General features: G+C 25.9%; 1 protein-coding gene across 1 annotated transcript; it reads left to right on the top strand.

Annotated features, from left to right (window-relative positions):
• Positions 1 to 5909: 5909 nt before the first annotated feature.
• LOC122848513 (putative GPI-anchored protein pfl2) lies at positions 5910 to 9243 on the top strand. Its single transcript, XM_044146612.1, has 5 exons — positions 5910 to 6469; positions 6862 to 8261; positions 8406 to 8661; positions 8752 to 8928; positions 9013 to 9243. Exons 1-5 carry the CDS (start codon positions 6412 to 6414, stop codon positions 9174 to 9176), a joined length of 2055 nt encoding a protein of 684 aa, XP_044002547.1. The 5' UTR covers positions 5910 to 6411; the 3' UTR covers positions 9177 to 9243.
• Positions 9244 to 19385: the final 10142 nt, after the last annotated feature.

Genomic DNA, 19385 nt, shown 5'->3' on the forward strand with positions numbered 1-19385 from the left:
TACTATTATTTTTGGTTTAAAAAAAAAACCCACAAAGAAACCCGTACGAAAATAAAAAGACCAGTGGAAAATTATGAAGTTAAAATTTCCTAAAAGTTTAAACAATTTTTTTTACAATAAATATTCGTTGCATTTCTAAAATATTCATATTAAATAAAAGACATCTTGAAGAAGTAAAATATATTTTTTTGTGGATTTCTAATGATACAGAGAGCGTCATGTTGGCTTGTATTGATCCATATTAGATACAAAATAAATTGAACATATTATATCAACAAAAATCATCAAATACATGCTCTGTTTTTTTTACTCTGAAATTAACAGTTAAGTTTAAAGAAACAAATAAACATTTCATATGTCGCGCGGTCTATCAAGCGCTCGTATGTGTTACCGGTTGTTTATTATATAATAAATTAAATATTGATATTAATTTTCAATTGAACACCTTGATGGAAAGCAGGAAATAAATTTATAAAAAAAAAAACGATAGCATAAGCCGTATGTCATTTGTTAAAAATATACATAAGAAGACCTAAAACTGTCAGGGTCAGTCATGTTGTAAATTTGATACCTTTCAATATATAATAAAAATTTAAAGGCGATCACAAGACGTTTATGAGCATATGGCATTCGCGTGCCCCCAGCATGGAACTAATGGGTGATCGTTACACAATAAGTTTAAAGAAAAAAAAAAATATTAATAAGCTAGACATCAAGCCAAGACCTCCAGTGTGTTAAAGACAATATCTGTTTATTTTTTAAATAGTTTATATTATTTATTACCTTGGTTCAACACGAAAATAAATATATATTGCCTTCCTGTTAACTTCTTCAATTAAACTTGACATAAGGCTTGCTTAAAGGCTTGTCTTCCCCCCAGCATGGAACTAATAGAGCGTTTACTATACCGTTGTATCCTGATGAGTAACACCAGTACTTTTTTTTTTTTTTTGTTATTAAAATTTCTTTTATAATTATTACACGATAAATGATTGGTTATATGTTTAAATACATTCAAATAAACAAAGGAAAAAAATAGATAAATAATAAAATAATTTCTACCAGTTAAAATTGGCTAGTAATTTTTTAACATAAATAATAATTTTTTTTTTTGACAGGATAAAGGTAACGGTTTTTTTGTTTTTTGACATCAAAGTGCATGCTTCTTTACGGGGCATAAATTTTAACAGTTAAAAAAATATAATATGACCATGGGAATACTAGTTTATTGTATTATTGTTGTTTAAAGAAAGTGTATTTACTTGTAAATAATTTTTTCATGACTTTCATGTGGTTACAACAGGTGAAGTTTTTATTTTTCCACAGTTGACACTAAATATCTTAATTTTAAATATTAAATTTTAAACAATTTGTATTATTATTATTTAAAAATAAATTACAAATTTAATTTATCTTTAAATTAAAAATAAAATTTAAATTTAATTTATTTGTATTTATATTTGCAGAAATTTTGACGATTTTTTTTAGGACCATTTTAATTTGTATTTTATGCATTTGGATTTAAGGACCCCACTGAAGTGTATTTTTAGGTTTTAAGAGGCCAAAAAAGGAAGAGGAAGGATGCTCGACTACCCACAGTATACGAAATAATATTTATCAAAATTTCCATAAACTTATTATTTATAATACTACAGTATATACCTAGAACTTTGTTTTTTTTTTTTTTCTTTCCTGCAAAAAAAGCACTGGTTATTTATCCCTTTTGAAATAAAATCAACCACCTTTATGTCATTTTAATTCACTTTTAAATATTCCCTACATGTGTTTGTCAAAATTTATTCAAACTTTTTGATGAATAAATATATACATATGAGTATGGGGACAAGTGCAAGTTCACTTAACCGTCGCACCCTTGTATAGTCACGGTTAAACCACATCCGTGAATGTATTTGCGTATATATCGTTGACGATCACCTTCAATCAGCACAAAATTTAACTAACGATCGTCACAGTCTGAACGTGCATAATATTATCATTTATATGTTTTTTTTTTTGATAATTATATAATCACATAGGTATACCAAAAAGAAAAAAATAAAAACGAATTTGTATTTTCAAATTTAGATATATATATTTGAATTTAAAAAATTTAAATACATGTAATAATAAAAAAATTGCATTTGGAATTTTATTTATGCTTCCTATTTTTTTGAATATAAATTATAGTTTCAAAATATTAATTATAGTTTTGAAAGGATTTTTTTTACGACTGAGATAATTTTATAAAATAAATATTGTTTTAATTTTTTTTTATTATTTTCTTTACTTTATTCAAAAATTTAATTTCTACTTGAATTTTATCATAGAATTTATCTATGATAAAAAATAAAAAAATGCATAGCGAAAAAAAATAAAAAATATAAATGACTCATTGATCTGAATGTAACATCATCATTACACGGTACTTGATTTCATTCATAAAAAACGAAGCATTTCATATTTTTCATTTACTCTTTTTGCCTATAAACTTATATCTTTTTTTTTTTTTTTTTTATATATAAATATTATCCACTCATCTTTAGAAAAATTGTTGAAAAAAATTCAAAGAAAATAACGTTTATTTGCTGTAATTTAAAATATAAAAAATTACTTTTTTATATTGTCCATATGTTATGATTTACAAAAACAAAAAAAAAAAAAAAAAGCTGCATTTAAAAAAATAAATAATTCATTAACAGCGGTTTTATACATTAATATAAATTTATAATATTTAAAAATATAAAATCCGGAACGACATTTAGGGGCTGTTTCACCACGTCACGTTCTACTTGAGAGGTATTTTAAGATTTGGGGTGAAAAAATAAAATAAGGACACATGTGTCACGAACTAAATACACACAAAAAAAATTTATATATAATAATCAAATTATTTCCGGTATATATATCCTGGGAATTGTTTAGAAAATTAATTTTTTATCTATTTTTAGTTTCAAAATATTTGAATATTTCATTGCGGTTAATTAAATAATTCAACAAAATAAAAATACACACATGTTTTAATTAATTAAAAATATATATAAATAGATAAAAATAATAAATTTGATTTATATCATTGATAAATTGATTTATCAAAAGAAAAAAAAAATTTCAAAATTTATTCCCCCGACTCATAAATTAAACATTATCGCAAAATGTCATCAATTGATTTACAATGAAATTTTACGTGGAAAATTTTTTCTAAAAAAATTGAAAAAACACCTGGATTCAATTGACGAATAAAAATAAAATTTTTTTAATCAGTAATAAATAATAAAAATAATAAAAAAATTTTTTATAAATATAACAAAATTTTCAAGTAGGCTAAAAAGAAATACATGTTTATTTATTTAATATAAATGTGTAAATTTTTTATTATTTCACCTTGATCAATATGTCAACATGTACTGATTAATGAGTCTGTATTATTATTTACGTTTATCGATATCTTAGGTAACATCGATGAATATAAAATACATGATAATTTGTGTTGGTTAGAATTATTAAATAAATAAAATAAGAAACTTAAAATTTAAATGAAAATTTTCTGGGCTATCGTATGACTCAGAGGCTAATATTTTTTTATTTTTTCTAAATTTATTGAAATACGATATCGATGATCCCTCGATCAATATGCGATGAGCAGATGACACACACGAGAAATTTAAAACGAGATCACGTTTAACGTATGGCGTTTTTATATTGTAAATTATCCAAAAAAAAAATAAATAAATTTAAAAAATATATAAATAAATAAAATAATTAATTTATTGGAAATATAATTTAACAATATTTTTATATTATATATAAAATAAAAAATATTTATCAAAAGAAAAAAAAAAAACATTCATTGAAATTTATATTTTTAAGTGTTTCATTGTTCAACATTCGACATTTCTCAACGGACTTTTTGTTGGTAAAAAAATATTAAATAATAAAAGAATGAAAAAAAAGAGGCAATGAATAACGTTAAAGTCCCCTCAGTACATTGAGATGTATATAATCAAACAACCATTGTCGGGTTTCGCGGATTTCTGATGATTTATGTGATAAGATTGACTCTAACCAGTTACGCTCGTGGTCTGTCAATATAATCGACATTAAATAATGTAAAGAAAAAAAAAAAAACAACACAATGAACAGCACTTAGCAACATACTTTCAATTTTATTTGATTTTATTGTGGCTAACCATTGGTCTGTTAAGAAAAGGGTTTGAGCAAAGTCTTTTGTTGATTAAAAAGCAGATGTGTTAATAGAAATATAATTTTAAAAAATCAATATTTAATAGGATGTGTTTGAATTTAAAAAAATATATATATATTTCTAATATAGCTTAAATATTTTACAATATAAAAAAATAAAATTAAAAAGAAAATTCATCACTCAACTTCAAAGTATTCGCAGTATTTTGTTTGACTAAAAAATGCATTTCACGAGAACAATTGTTGTCACTGCAATTTAAAATCGAAAAGAACGCTTTTATATTGCAAAAATATATATTTAGTATTTTTTTTTATTTCTATTGAATTTTCTTCTAACGAGATAGACTCCCTGCAAAGATATATATATATATTTTTCCAACTTTTACCAGGAAAAAAGGTCAGTTAAAATCTATTCACTGTCGGGACTATTGTCGCTGCCAGACATTGTGTCTCCGTATATTCAAAAAATCCAACAATAACTTTATATACCGAACATTGAAAATTGCAGTTTAATACAACCATTTTTTTATGCTGAATTTAAAATATATTTTTTCGTTTTATTTTATACAAAGAATGAAAAATATATAAATAGAAAAAAATAACATACAAACAATAGATAAGAAAAAAAAAAAATATGATTGTTCTTTACACAAGGACAAATATTATTTCTTGGTAAAATAATTGAACAATTTTTTTCTTTTAATACAAGTACATACTATTTTAAATAAATTTTTATTTTTTTCCTTGAATTATAATAGCTATATTAGGCAAATAAAAATCAATTCAATTTTGAAAAAAAAATAAAAAATTGTATTAAACTTTAATTATTTAAAAAAAAAAAAAATAATTAAATATTCAATACAATATAATTATGATTAAGATACACTAATAGTTAATTTTTTTTTGTTTTATTTTTGTGTGTAAATTATAATTTTAATGGTTAGTCATAAAAAAAAAAATATTGAAAAAATAAAGCTGGTAAAATTATCGAACCGTTGGCCAGCTGCAAATATGAAATTGACTACCCTGTGACGATTAAAAAAAAAAAAAAAAAGTATTATAAATCATAATAAAAACAAAAAAATAAAAATAAAACAATGCTTTGTCATGTCGATAAAATATTCGTCATGGTTAAAGCTGCGTCGATTGTGGGTGCGTGTAACCACTTCCGATTTATTCGACCAGGGAAAAAAGGTGCACATTATTTATTAATATACAGGGTTGGATTTATAGGAATACCAAATTAAAAAATATGAAAATAAAGGGTTTGACTATACATAAGTAGATACATGAGTCAACTTCTACGATCCCCTGCAACCCTCATTATTTTTTTAAGTCATAATTTAAATATATACGTTGGAAAAATAATAATAAAAATTATATTAGTAATTTATTTTCCTTGTATTGAGACATATCTAAAAAAAGAAAGGATAAAATTTATTTATTTATTTGTTAAATATTATTATAAATGATACTATTTAAAATAATATTAACACAATGACTATATTTATTTTGATTAATTGCAAACTGTTTTATAAATTCGAGCGATGAATATATTTTTAATTTTATAAAGAAATTTTTCTTATTTTTTCTCTTTAAAAATATATAACGAAATTTATGATTTTATTTGTCATTTTTGTTGTTAAAACTAATAACGTATTTAAATAAATAAACAAATAAATAAAAATAATAATAAATATGTATTTGATGATGTTTATAAATTGATGACATACCTGAAATTTTGTTAAAAAAATAATTTAAAAATAAAAAAACGGCGTTAAATAAGAAACAAGGCTAAATATTTTTTTTTTTTATTTTTTATTCGCGATATTGCGTTGAGAAATTGGTAAGTGGGGAGGCATAATATTTAATAAATTTATTGTAAGAAGTGTGTTCTTCGATAAACATACCTTGTATGATCCGGAAATTTTTTAGTTTTTTCGCAACACTCAAATTGTGTGGACTAAAAAATATTTATAATTCAGCATATGCGGTTATTGAGAAATTTGAAAACAAATAACAATTTAAATTTTAAAAAAACCTTCAAGACATTTAATGTGAATATTTATTAATTAAATTAAATCAGTGTCAGTGTCAACGAGGCATGCGTTTAGTCATCAATTAAATTAATTCAATTATAATTTTAAAATATACAATTTAAGTAAAAGTGTTATGAAGTTAATTTTATAGAATTTTTTTTACAAATTTATAATGATGATAATAATGGAACGATGGTTGATATTTGGAGCTATCACTTTGGTACTTGCAGGTAATTATTTAATTATATAAGAAAATATTTATTATTTTTTTTCCAGCATGATGTATTTATGGATAATAACTTTAAAAAATAAAATAATATATTGTGGTGACGCTAATTTTAAAGTTAGGAGGAAGAGAAGAACAGGGAAGGGCTGAGAATTCAAGGCCATCAGTGGCTAAAATTTTCCAAAAGACTAATGGTGTCGGTGCAATTATTTGAACTCGAGTAATCAAATGTCTGGGTGGTCCAAATATTGATACTTTTATTTTATATTTTTTTTTTTTCATTCAACTCTGAAACTCGATATGAATTTAAAATGTTTTTTTTTTTTAAAGCAAATAATACCAGTAAATTTACTAATAAAAATAAGGGGTCATTAATATTTATTTTTTATTTTTTAGTTAATCAAGTTCATGGAGTTCTAACTTCAACCCCACCAAAATTATCGATTAAAAATGCTACGGATTTGAAGCATAACTCGTCGTTGTTTGGCCATGGCAGAAATGCAACAGCTTTATTTAATTCTACAATTCTTAATAAAAATTCTACAATTGTTTCGGCTTGGTCAAATTCCACTTCAGCATCAAACTCTACAATTTATGGTGGCAACACTACTCTGTCTCGAAATTTGACTGGATCAATAGCAGCTCATAATTCAACGAAAGGATTGAATTCAACTATTTCTGGAAACAATTCTACATTGAGCAATACTACTCTATTAAGCAATGCATCATTGACATCAAATTTAACAGCAAATACATCACATAATAATTCCACAAGTTTATCAAATAATTCTACGTTATTGGCTTTGTTGAAAAATTCGACTGTACCTTCAAATTCTACAGGTTCAATTAATAACTCGACTTTGCTGTTAAATTCAACTGCTGCAGCTCATAATAATGCTACATTATTATCCAGAAATGTTACTGCTTCATTGAATTTAACTACAGCTAATTCAACGAGTCACGCAAATTCAACAGTTTTATCTACAAATAAAACGAGCTCAACTACAATACGTCCTGGAAATTTAACAATTATAGAATTGAACCATACAGCATCAATTTTGAATTCAACTTTGATGAAAAATTTAACGAGTTCTGTATCGAATGGTAATTCTACTGCTGGATCTAATTCTACAGCATTTAATGGAAATTCTACAGCAATTAATTCAACTGCACATGGAATGAACTTGACATCTGCATCAAATGCAACTGCACAGAATTCAACGATTCTCCCTAATTCTACTGGAGTGATTAATTCTACTTTACATTCTAATGCAAATTCTACAGCAAATTCAACTCTGCATTCTGCTGCAAATTCTACTTTACATTCTATTTTAAATTCAACCCTACATTCTGCTGCAAATTCAACTTGGAATTCTACTGCAAAGTCAAATTCAAATTCTACTGCAAATTCTACTGCAAATTCTACTGCTAATTCAAGTTCTAATTCAACTTTAAATTCAACAGCAATTTCACATCAAAATTCTACCTTAAATTCAACATTACATTCTACAGTCAACTCAACAATAAATTCTACAGTAATTTCAACAAATCTTACTGTCTCAAACTCATCAGGGCCTAATTTAAAAAATTCATCAGCAATCATATCCAATTCTTCTATCGATGCAAATTCAATAAAATTAGCGAAATATTTTCAAAATTCAACAACAAAAATACCACCTAAAAAAAAATATCCAAATTTTAATTTTATCGTAAAAGATAATGTCACTGGGATACCATGTTTGTTGGCAAACTTTTCAATGACTTTGACAGCCATTTATTATAAAACAGACCACACGGTGAGTTATGTTAGCCAACACTTTATCAACGTAAATTTATAGCTTTTTTTATTTCAAAAAATATTTATTTAACCGCTTCTAAAAAAATATATATTAGCTGGCAAATAATTTATATATACTTTTGACATTACTTTGTTTATTCAGGTTGCAACTCATGCACTCCAAGTACCAGACACAGCAATAACAACTGGTACATGTGACGAAAAAAATTCACAAATGATAATAGCATGGAAAGAAATTGATAACACAACATTGAAAAAAAAAAATGATAATACCACAATGATAACTGATGAATGGAATAAAGTATTTTTAAATTTTATAAAACATGGCTCACAAGCAACTCTCAATCAAATTGGGGCAATTATTTTTCTAGATAAAAAAAATTTCCCTCAAGCAATCGGTAAATTTTCTTTGCCAATAATTTAACTTTGTTTATTTAAAAATAAATTGTCAATAAATTTAAAAATAATTAAATAAATTCTTTCAACAGGTAAAACTGTAACAGGAAATTCTACACAAGACTTGAAATTATTCGAAACAAATATTGAAAAAGGCAACTACATCTGCGATCTTACTAGAAAAATTGATGCAGGAAATGTATCAATAACAATTGGAAAAACATCCCTAATTGCATTCAATTCAAATGATGATTTTTCATCAAGAAATGGTAAATAAATTTATCCAGTTTATAGATTTTAAATTAGATGAATAAATAATAATAATTGTTTATTTCTTTTTCAAATTTAAATAGCGGAACTTTGTCCAACTCAATCAGGAGCAATAACCAAAGCAACTGGAATGAGTATCGGTGCAATAGTCGGTTTAGTTGCTGGCATTATATTGTTAATTTGCGGTGGAGTTTTTTTAATAACAGCAAAAGCAAAAACTGCATTTTCAACAACTCAACTTCCTTAAAATAAAATTAACACTAAAATCCAAATTAACATAATTCAATTAGATTATTTTCTTGTTAATATCTATAAAATTTAAAAAATATTATTTAAAAAAAATTTATATAATATAATTATATTTTATTTTGATGATTATTATATTATAGTCACGAAAATTAATGTGATATTTTAGACAATAATATTTTCAATAATTAAAATAAGTAAATATTATTTATGTCTTTATGAAAAATATTAAAATAAAAAAAATAAATTCACACGATTGTATAAGAAGTAATTCATGAAAAAATAAATAGTTTTATTTAAATTTAATATTAAATGTAAAATAAAAATATGATCTTCTAGTTTACACATGGCGTTGGGAAAAAAATATAATTATAAACGATTTTGGTATATGTAACAACGAACAATTCAAACTATCACCGGTTATGCTCGTCACGGATACGCCCACCCCAATTGCCCATTTTATGAGGTAAACTTAAAACGTTTATCGCGTCATCTGCCCTATCGTCGTGCGAAATTCAGTGCAACCCCCCCTAAACTCTCATGCTATTAATTTAATTGTTATTTTCTATATTCTCAGTCTATTTTCCCATTTGAGAAAAACGGTTATTCAATATACATAAGCAAATTAAAAATGTTACCAACAAGCAATTGAAAAAAAGTAATTATTGTTTAAAAAAAATTATAAATAAATTATTCAAGTAAATTTGATTATTTTGTATTCAATAATAAAAATATAAAATTTAATATGATAAAAATACCTTGTTAGAGATTAGAGAATGATGTGTGATCGATGAGAGATTGCCATTGTTAATTTGGACAGGGTGAACAACCACTCCCCTCGTTTAACACCTGGACAAAAATATATCATTGTTAATAACACATGTTGTAATAAACCATATCAATTTAAAATAATAAACAATTAAAAAAAAAATTAATATAAAACGCAATTTTATGGGGAATAAACATTATGTAATAATTGTGTTGATTTAGTTAGTGTTCATTGATGATTTTATTTTTTCTATATAGTAAGAGCTGAACTTCTTGTCCTCAATTTCACTGTGGGAAAGCATTAAACTTTCTCACAATAATTATCATCAACGCCAACATCCCCTTTTTCGCTTACCAATTTTATGCTTCATTGAATTATTCGATTAAAATTGCTTTATTTATTTTTTATAAGAAATAATGGGAATTTCGTTAAAAAAATTAAAATTAATAACAATATACGTTTGTTTAAATAATAAATTAGAATAAACTTTTATTATGATAAATTAATTTTAATAATTATTTGTTGTTAATTAAACTGTAGTTGGGGAATTTTTTTTTTTTTATCCCTTTTGTATAAAAATAAAGAAATAACTGCATAAAAATTTTTTACGATGATGAATCATTTACAAAATATTTCAATTAAAATAAATTATAAAATTTCAAATTTATATGGGGTAATTAAACAACTGGAGTAATATAAATTTCGACAATCGGATTTTTATATTTTTGAGGTATCATGAAGGGATGATACTCAATATTGATAATATCATTGTGTCATCGTGTCATATGTTTTAATTTTTTTTTTTTGAATTCTTGTGAGCTTAATAATAATGATAGTATTATTTGAAAAAAAAAAAATAATGTGTATGCAGAAAGTTGTTGAATAAATTTTGTTTTATGAATAATATTTTTTAATTTTTTTATTTAGCTAAAAGAAAGTAAAAACAAACAGAAAGCACGCGATTCAATAAAGAAGCTAGTATTTTAAGTAAAAAATAATAATTAAGTAATAAATTTTCATCTCCTTAAAATGCAGATGGTCAAAAACAGTACTGTGTAAATTTGTACACTAAACACACTTGAAAATTTGGCAGGTGTGATAATACTATTGTCTCTTTTGTACAAAAAAAAAAAAATAATAACGTTAATGTATATTATCAACTTTTTTCATATTTATATTTTTAAATATTATCTTTCTTTGTAAACTTTAAACGTCTGCATAAATATCAAATAAATGCATCTGTGCTACATGATGTAAATACAGAATGAAAAAACAAATATATAATAAACAACAGACTAATAAAATATGTAAACATTAATTATTTTTTAAAAAATAAATTTTACATTAACAAAAATAAAAAAAATAAAATAACAAGAAGATATAATTTTAAATAATTAGAAAAAAATAAAATATTGACATAATAAAAAAGTAGTAACATAAATAAAGGCGGGAAAATTTTTTTTCGGTCTGAATATTTAAAAAAAAATATTCTCACCCCCTGAGGATTTATAATGATGCCTATACGCAACATGTATATTGAATCCACATATATCAAATAAAAAATCCAAGGGTCTAGAAAATTAAAAAAAAAAAAAAAATCATTTACCTGAGAATTTTCTTTAGCCATGAGACAGCCATCAGCTGTTCATCCCACATAACAGCATGGCAATACCCACGAAAGAAAAAATAAAAAAAAAAAAACTATATTCAGTCAACCACCCTAATACCATGCAGTAGCTTCCCTTTAAATTTTTAAAAGCCACGAGTTTCTTTTCTCACCAGTTTGAATACACTTTGAGAATTGAGTCCAAGTCCCCTGAATTCTGATAGGGGACTCAGGGGTGCTACGTAGGTATAAATATAATACATGTTTAAGAAGACTTGTCTTCTATTTTCTATATAAGAATAAGGTGCCTTATACAAACACACGTCAAGTTGCATGTAAAAGGTAGATGCACCAGTGTGTTGGTGCTATGCATAAGATGAAAAAAAAAAAATAAAAATAACAAGTGTATAGAATGCTTTCATTGTGACTGTACACGTCCCCATGAAATTTAAAGAAGAAATAAAACCACCCTTGCTAATTCATCTTACATTGATGATAATAAATAAAATAAACAAAGAAAATAATGCATGATTTTTTTAAAATTGTAGGAATATTATTTTGATATTTTTAATTATGAAAAAAAATAAAATATATATATTATTTAAATGTATAAAAGAGGCACGTGCTTGAAGGATGAGCTAGACCAGAGGCCACGCGACAAATTTTGAACTTCCAAGAAATTCATTGGTAATAATATACCAAAACTCCAAGAGCTGTTGTTTTTCTTCAGCATCTGTAGATCTTCGTGCTCTGACTACCATTGAACGAGTTCAAAAAGACCGCATCACACGAGCCTTGCATTCTTCCGCTCTTTTACACAACAAAGGTAAACCGGAACAAATGCGAAAAAATATAAAAAAATAAAATAAAATCAAAACGAATAAAAAAGCGTATGTAAATATAAAAATCTAAGAGATAAAAAATAAAAATATAACCTGATTGTTTGTCTTATCAGAAATATAATTTTATGTTATTTCAAGAAATGCATAAAATTATTTAAAAAGATGATAGATTTTAGCTTGAGAATTTGCTCAGTATAATTTAATTTTTTTTAATGAAAAAAATTTATATTGATGCAGTTTTATGATGATGACACTGGCACACCATATTGGCTTGAATGAATGAAAAATGTATATTTATAAAAATCGATAATCAATGTATTAAATCATACTGATGTCCAAAAACCACTTTGCACGTGTTCTTTTTTTTTTTTCTTTATAAATATAATTGTCTTTATTCAATTCATCATGATTCAATTCATGATATCCTTGTCTTTTATTTTTAAATAACTCAAGATGAATGCTGACCACGAAAAAGTCTGGCTGTTTTTAAAATACGCAGATGGAATTATGTTTAATGAAGTCTGGCAAGTTTCGCACCTGCCACTTTCAAGGAACATCGAGAAGACGAAACGACCGTTACAACAGCCTCAAACATACTGACCAAATTCCCGCCAACTTTATAAACTTGGCGGGAATCATTGATGACAATTTTTCCAATCAACTTGTTGTTATTATTATTTCTTTTTTCTACTCCAATTTGTATAATATAGCAATACAAAAACTTTCAAGTATTCTATTTCTATTTTTTTTTTTTCAAGGAAGCTGTACAATTAAATGTCTAATGTGAATTTGATGAAAGTAAAATGGTACCATTTTTTTTTCTTTTTTAAATTTTGAATGACGGGATGTGTGCACTTCCTTCTTCAAGTCGGTGGGTGATGGCTAAAATGAAATTCGAGATCTTGCGGGGGTTGCCAAGTGGTCTCGAAGGGCTGAAACATATTCCAAACTCAATAATAATATTACTGAAGACACACACATCAGCTCTAATTACTAAACATCTGGCAAAATAAAAAAAAAAATATAAAAAACCCCATCAACTGCCAAAATGTCTAAATATTTTGTCAATTTTTTTCCTTAATTTACCCCCAGCATAATAATTCATAATTAATTTTTAAAATAAAATTATTTAACCAAGTAAATTACAAAAAAAATAAAAATACTTCAAATAGAATCAAATTTTGTTTTTTGTGATTCAGCATTTTTGATATATATAATTATAAATTGTATATTAGCTGAAAAACATCTGTCGATTAAATTTAATATCTAAAAATTTAAACACAAGTAAAAACGTGCCTGTAAACCCGATATATCCGATCAAAGTTATATATCCACCCCCACGAACTTTGATGGCAAGATCAGTAATATTGGTTTGATCAAAACGAAAAGGTAGAAAAAGAAAAAGAGTATATATATAGGTACAAGGCGTGACCATGTATTTTTGAAAATTTACCAGGATCCAGCTGTCTGTCAGCTAGAAAAAGCCAGGTCGTTCTCTGAAAGTTTGCTGCTTCTACAATGCACAAATGAAAGAAGGAAAAGAAAAAAAAAAAAAACAAGAATAAGGCCCTCAAGAGATTTAAACATCACGAGTAAAGCAAAATGTTATCTCACTCTTTCGAACGGATTTCCTCTACGATAACTGGCAAAGATACCAAAAGCAGAGAGAGTCTTGCTACTAGATGAGAATAAAAAAGTGGAAGAGTAGATGATGATGATGATGATGAAGAAGAAGTTGATGCAAGTAGTAGTAGTCATGTTGAAATATAGAGTGGGAGGAACAGCTGGTACCCTGGCAAAATGAACCTTTAAAGGTACAATATATATATATTGTACGACAAGTTTCAACGGACTTGAAATTTTTCCAGCGAGCCCTCTAGCACTTTTTTTTTTTTTTTATTCTTCTTTTTCTAACTTGCCTTTTTTTAGTTCTTCTCCATTTGATTTTTTTTAATATATATATATATACTTAATATTTCAAGAAAGAAACAAAGAAAGAGTCTTGCTCCAAAAGTACTCTCTGGGCTATCAGTATAAGCCATGGGAAAGATTTTATTTTTTTAATTTTATTTCTTAAACACTGGTTCGTTCAAATGTCTGGTAATATAACATAATAACCTTTTTGTTCTGCACTTGAAAAATATACTGAAAGAACAAGGCAATAGTTTCATTTGTATATGGTTTTCAAAAGGCTTAAGCGAACATGTAATTGGTTCAGTAATTTACCAAAATCATGCATAGTCAGCTTGAGGCAACGTTTAAGTCTCCAAATAATAATTTGCCACTAAAAGCAACAAAACATTAAACAAACCCTAAAAAATATTTATAATTTATGTTTAATACTTTTTTCGTTATATAATTTTTAAATAACAAGTCAATTTTATATTTGACATTTTCATAAATAATATAGTGATCCTTAAAAATGTATTTTTAAAAGACAAGAAAATTTTTTTTTTTTTTGTTATATATTGATGAAGAAGATTTGTTGATGCTGTTGAATGTTATATTTATCTGTTTTTTTATTTTTTTTTCTTTATTTTGCAAGAAAGGATGAATTCCGGTTTTATGGTCAACACAGACATCTGCATGTGGGCCAGGTGAAAAGACCAATTTTATTTAGAAACCCTTTTTGCTTTTTTTCGTTCTTTCAACAATTCAAATTTTTTCAAAATTCACAATGAAAGATAGTTTTTCTTGTATACCCTTTTTTTTCATTTTTTCGTCAAGCAATTTTGATGGTGATTGTCGTCAATGATCATCCAAGATCACAGTGACAATGAAATTCAAGAGCAGATGAAATTATTCACCTGGATTTTTGTTGCTTTTAAAATATTTATTGTATTGAAAATATCTTGATTATCCCAAGTTTCTGGATATCGAAATGAGTATTGAAAAAAAAAAAAAAAAAAAATACATGAAAAATGATGGAGAACAATGATGAAATGGTGATGCTTGTTGGGTAAACAATCGATGGTTAAACAGATGACCAAACTTGGATCAAATTTCTCTCGTAGTTTTATTGAGTATCTATTGCTACAGAGGGGAGAATTGTCTTGTTGATGTATACACAGTACAAAGCACTCAAAGCTCTCTGTTTGTTTTGCCTTTCTAATGCTGACTGTCAGCCACAATACACTGAAATTTTTTTCCAATGTAATTGATTCATAAAAATAAACAGAATGTTCATTTTAAAATTATTTTATTAAATTTAAATTATTGAATTTTTAACACATAATAAATCTTTCACTTGGTATAAACAAAATCATCTTAAGATTCTTAACGGTTTTAATGGGTTTTAAATTCAATCAAAAAGATAAGTTTTCTAATTTCAAGAAGCCGCTTTGAAGTGGAGCAGAGAGATATATATTATACAATTTTTTTTTTCTTCGTAAATAAGCTCCACAGACTTCCGACTTTTGATACAACACTGATCCAGAGTCCCTTTATCGAATTGTAGAATTTTTAAAACTTTATAATTTATCCAACATGATTTTTCATATTTTTTGAATAAAGCAAAGTAAATGTAGTTATGTAGTTTATTTATATTTCTCAGCTAGATAATAATTTTTATCCAAATGAACAAAAGCTATCGATTACATTTGAAGTATTGTTTCTTCTGCTCCATTACTCAAATTCAATGCACAAGTAAAAATTTTATCGATGCTTATACTTCTATATATCCTTATGAAAAAGAAAACCAGATCTTTTTTTTTTCCTTTTTTTTTGCGGCTCCTTTCATATATATTTCGTTTTTTTTCAGGCCGTGTCGGTGGCACAAAGAATGCCGACAATCGCACACAGTAGCCTGATGTGAATGACTTGGATGAACTTTTCAGGTCTTGAAAATTTAATGGATTACATATATTGTTTTTAAAAGCGCAATTGATGCTCCTGTTATTGCAAATTATTGAACAATTATATAATTTATTAAACAATTGTTAAAAAAAATAAAAAAAATTGATATTTTAAATTTACAGCTGTATCGTTTATATAAAATAATAAAAATAAATAAAACTGTCAAAGGGGTAAAATTACAGTTTCTGTCTTTTCTACTTTTTGGTCCTTTAAAAGGCTCCACCCCCATGGAAAAAGAAAAAAAAAAAAAAAAGTATCGAGGAGCCGATCGGCAAACAGTCAGCTGTCGATCGTAAATTTTCTCCGCATGAATTTTACGATTTTTGCGCTTCTCTTTCAAAAATAATAACAATAATAATAATTCTAACAAGTATTACCAAAAGATCGATGAGATTATATTATACACTACTCGAATATATTTTTCGAAAAAAATCTATTTATATAATTTCATTGGCAACGAAGCCTTTCGATGATTATTTTCATAGTTTTTTTTTTTTTTTCATATGGAAAATCATCTGCCTGCGATGACAATGTTTGGGCGTGATGTCAATATGAATTTGGACACCTCGACAATGGACATTGTGCAAAAAAAAGTATGAAGAATAAAAAGAAAGTAAATAAAATAAAAAAAAAAAAATCAAAATCAAAGGCATTGATCTCCGGAAGAACACGTGACAAGAATGACGAGTGTAGTGTGTGCTCGATGGCTTTTGTCTGCAAAAACTTTTGAAGGAAATAGATACATGAAACTAAAGATATCATATGAGGATATATAAACACGTTATTTCCGGGGATGATCGTGTCATCGATTGCCACACACATGGAAAGTATTTATACACATATAAAATATTTTATTTAAATTTATACGAGAGTCTATATTTGATGGTTTGATGGAATGATTTTGTGGTGAGTTGATTGGAGTATACGTACATGAATGCTTTTTTCATCACTGGACAATTACATGTTATATGTGTATGCACTATTTGTAAAATGCATTTATCCATCATGCTTGCAGGAAATGGGTGTGTCGATGAAACCAGGAGAACTTTGAGTCTGTAGGTGTATCAAGGGCCACTTCCTCCAGGATCTTCGCATATATAGAGACAACCTCTCGCGTTTGCCAACGGTCAATTTTATGTATATGTATTTATATATATTTTTTTTTTAGATATACATAGAGTGGGCGCATCCGGTTTTAATATTGATTATCAACGACAAATCATTGCTTAGAATTTGTATGAATTATTTTGCCAATTTCTTGGTTTATTTTCAGCCTTAAAGGTAAAAACTTATTGTACTTTGAAATTTTATTAAAATCATTATGATTAATTCAAATTTGACTGAGCAATATTTATGTATTTATATCGAGAAGCCCATCACACATGTTACTTCAAAGTTCAACGTGAGAAATAAAACTTTGCGTGGAATAAATTATTATTATTGAAATATTTATATATTCTTTTGCATTTTAATATTATCACGCGTGACAAGGTATATATTAAAATAAGAAAATTTGTTTTTTCCTTTTATGATAACATCTGTGCTAAAAATTAATCATAATGACATTAAAAACAAACACAACATTAACGCAACGTCATTTTTAAAATATTATATTTGTTGCGGGAATAAAGAAAAGAATTTTAAAAAAATTATTATGAAAAATAATAATTCAAAAAGATAAATAAACTTAGTAAAAAAAAAATTTTTTTTTTTTTGTTTTTCAGAGACTGGTTTGTGTGAGATGTCCATATGATCACATTTAGACATGACAACGTGGGTGGACAACAAAAATTCTCACCCATCAAATTCAACTAGATGTTACCAAAAAAAAAAAAAAAAATTCTAACAAATGGAATTAATTTTTTTTTCGAGCATTGTAAAATCAAAGAAAAAAAAAAAATCAATAAATAAAATAATTATTATAATAAAATACAGACATAAATATATTTAACGACCAAGAAATATTTTTAAAAAATTTTTCACAATAAAAATGATAAAAATCAGCTTGTTTTTATGTTATTTATTTTTTTTTTTTTTGCAATGTATATCATTGAGGCATATTATAATATAAAAAAATAAAATCTCGCGGGGGTAATCACGAGTGAAATAATGAAGCGCGTGTTACGCCTCCTGGTCACGGCATGCCAACAACATTCACAACTATACACTGTGACGTACACACCTGTCCTGCTTCACCCTGAATTTCCCACCAGCCCCCTCAGCCGTTGTTGCTGTGGTGGCTTCTTTATTTTGCCCGCATCAATTTTTTTCTCTTTTTCTTTTTTTTTTTCCAAATATATAATCTTTACAAGTATTTTATTAACGATCAAAAATTACATGTACTTTTGAATCCAGGTTATTTTTTAACGGTCAAAACTACCCTCATTGAATATTGTTCATTTACTGATGTGATACAGCCCTCAAGACACCACCCTCTTATCCGCTCATATGTGTATTTTTTTTTTATTCATACAGACCTTTAAAATCATCAAGTGGTCTACATATAAATAGTCAAAAAAAATAAATCAAAGGATTAAATACCGACAGAATATAATACAACTTTTATTTTTATTTTTAGCATATAATTTAAATTGTTTTTGTAAATTGCATTTTTTATATTTGACTCTATACATTTGAATATAAATTTAAAAAATCCTAAAATCTTTGGAGCGAAAACAAGTGACCGGATTTTAACCTATACCCATGCATAAAATTGTAAATAAAAAATTAGGATGTACATGAGACAACATATATTACGTATATATAATAAATTTATTTATTTTATTTTTTTCCCCTATTTCAATGGCGCATCAGACTGTAACTGCGGCAAAAATTAACGCGGAAACTGTACATCCGCCTTGGCTCTCGATAAATGACACCCTTTGAATAAATACCACAGTCAAATTTCTACAGCCAATAATTATTGATACGTATGTAAAAATATTCACAGCATTTGTTCCAACATGAATACTCCAAAAAAACAAAAAAAAAATGAATATTAATAAAAATAATATATTGTTATTAAAAATAGTAAAAAATAAATTAATTTAATTTTCATGGATTTAATAATTTCATTTGGTTTTATATTTTTTCGTTTTATATAAAATTTTTCATGTAACCACGTAAACAGCTAATGAT

The sequence above is a fragment of the Aphidius gifuensis genome, linkage group LG2 (genome assembly GCF_014905175.1).
Source record: "Aphidius gifuensis isolate YNYX2018 linkage group LG2, ASM1490517v1, whole genome shotgun sequence".
Taxonomy (NCBI): domain Eukaryota; kingdom Metazoa; phylum Arthropoda; class Insecta; order Hymenoptera; family Braconidae; genus Aphidius; species Aphidius gifuensis.

Bases quoted from the DNA above. Each gene is read 5' to 3' on its own strand.
- LOC122848513 (XM_044146612.1), top strand. From the start codon at position 6,412: ATGATGATAATAATGGAACGATGGTTGATATTTGGAGCTATCACTTTG. The intron at 8,262-8,405 runs GTGAGTTATGTT...TTGTTTATTCAG, and splicing joins ATTATAAAACAGACCACACG to GTTGCAACTCATGCACTCCA. The intron at 8,662-8,751 runs GTAAATTTTCTT...TTCTTTCAACAG, and splicing joins AAATTTCCCTCAAGCAATCG to GTAAAACTGTAACAGGAAAT.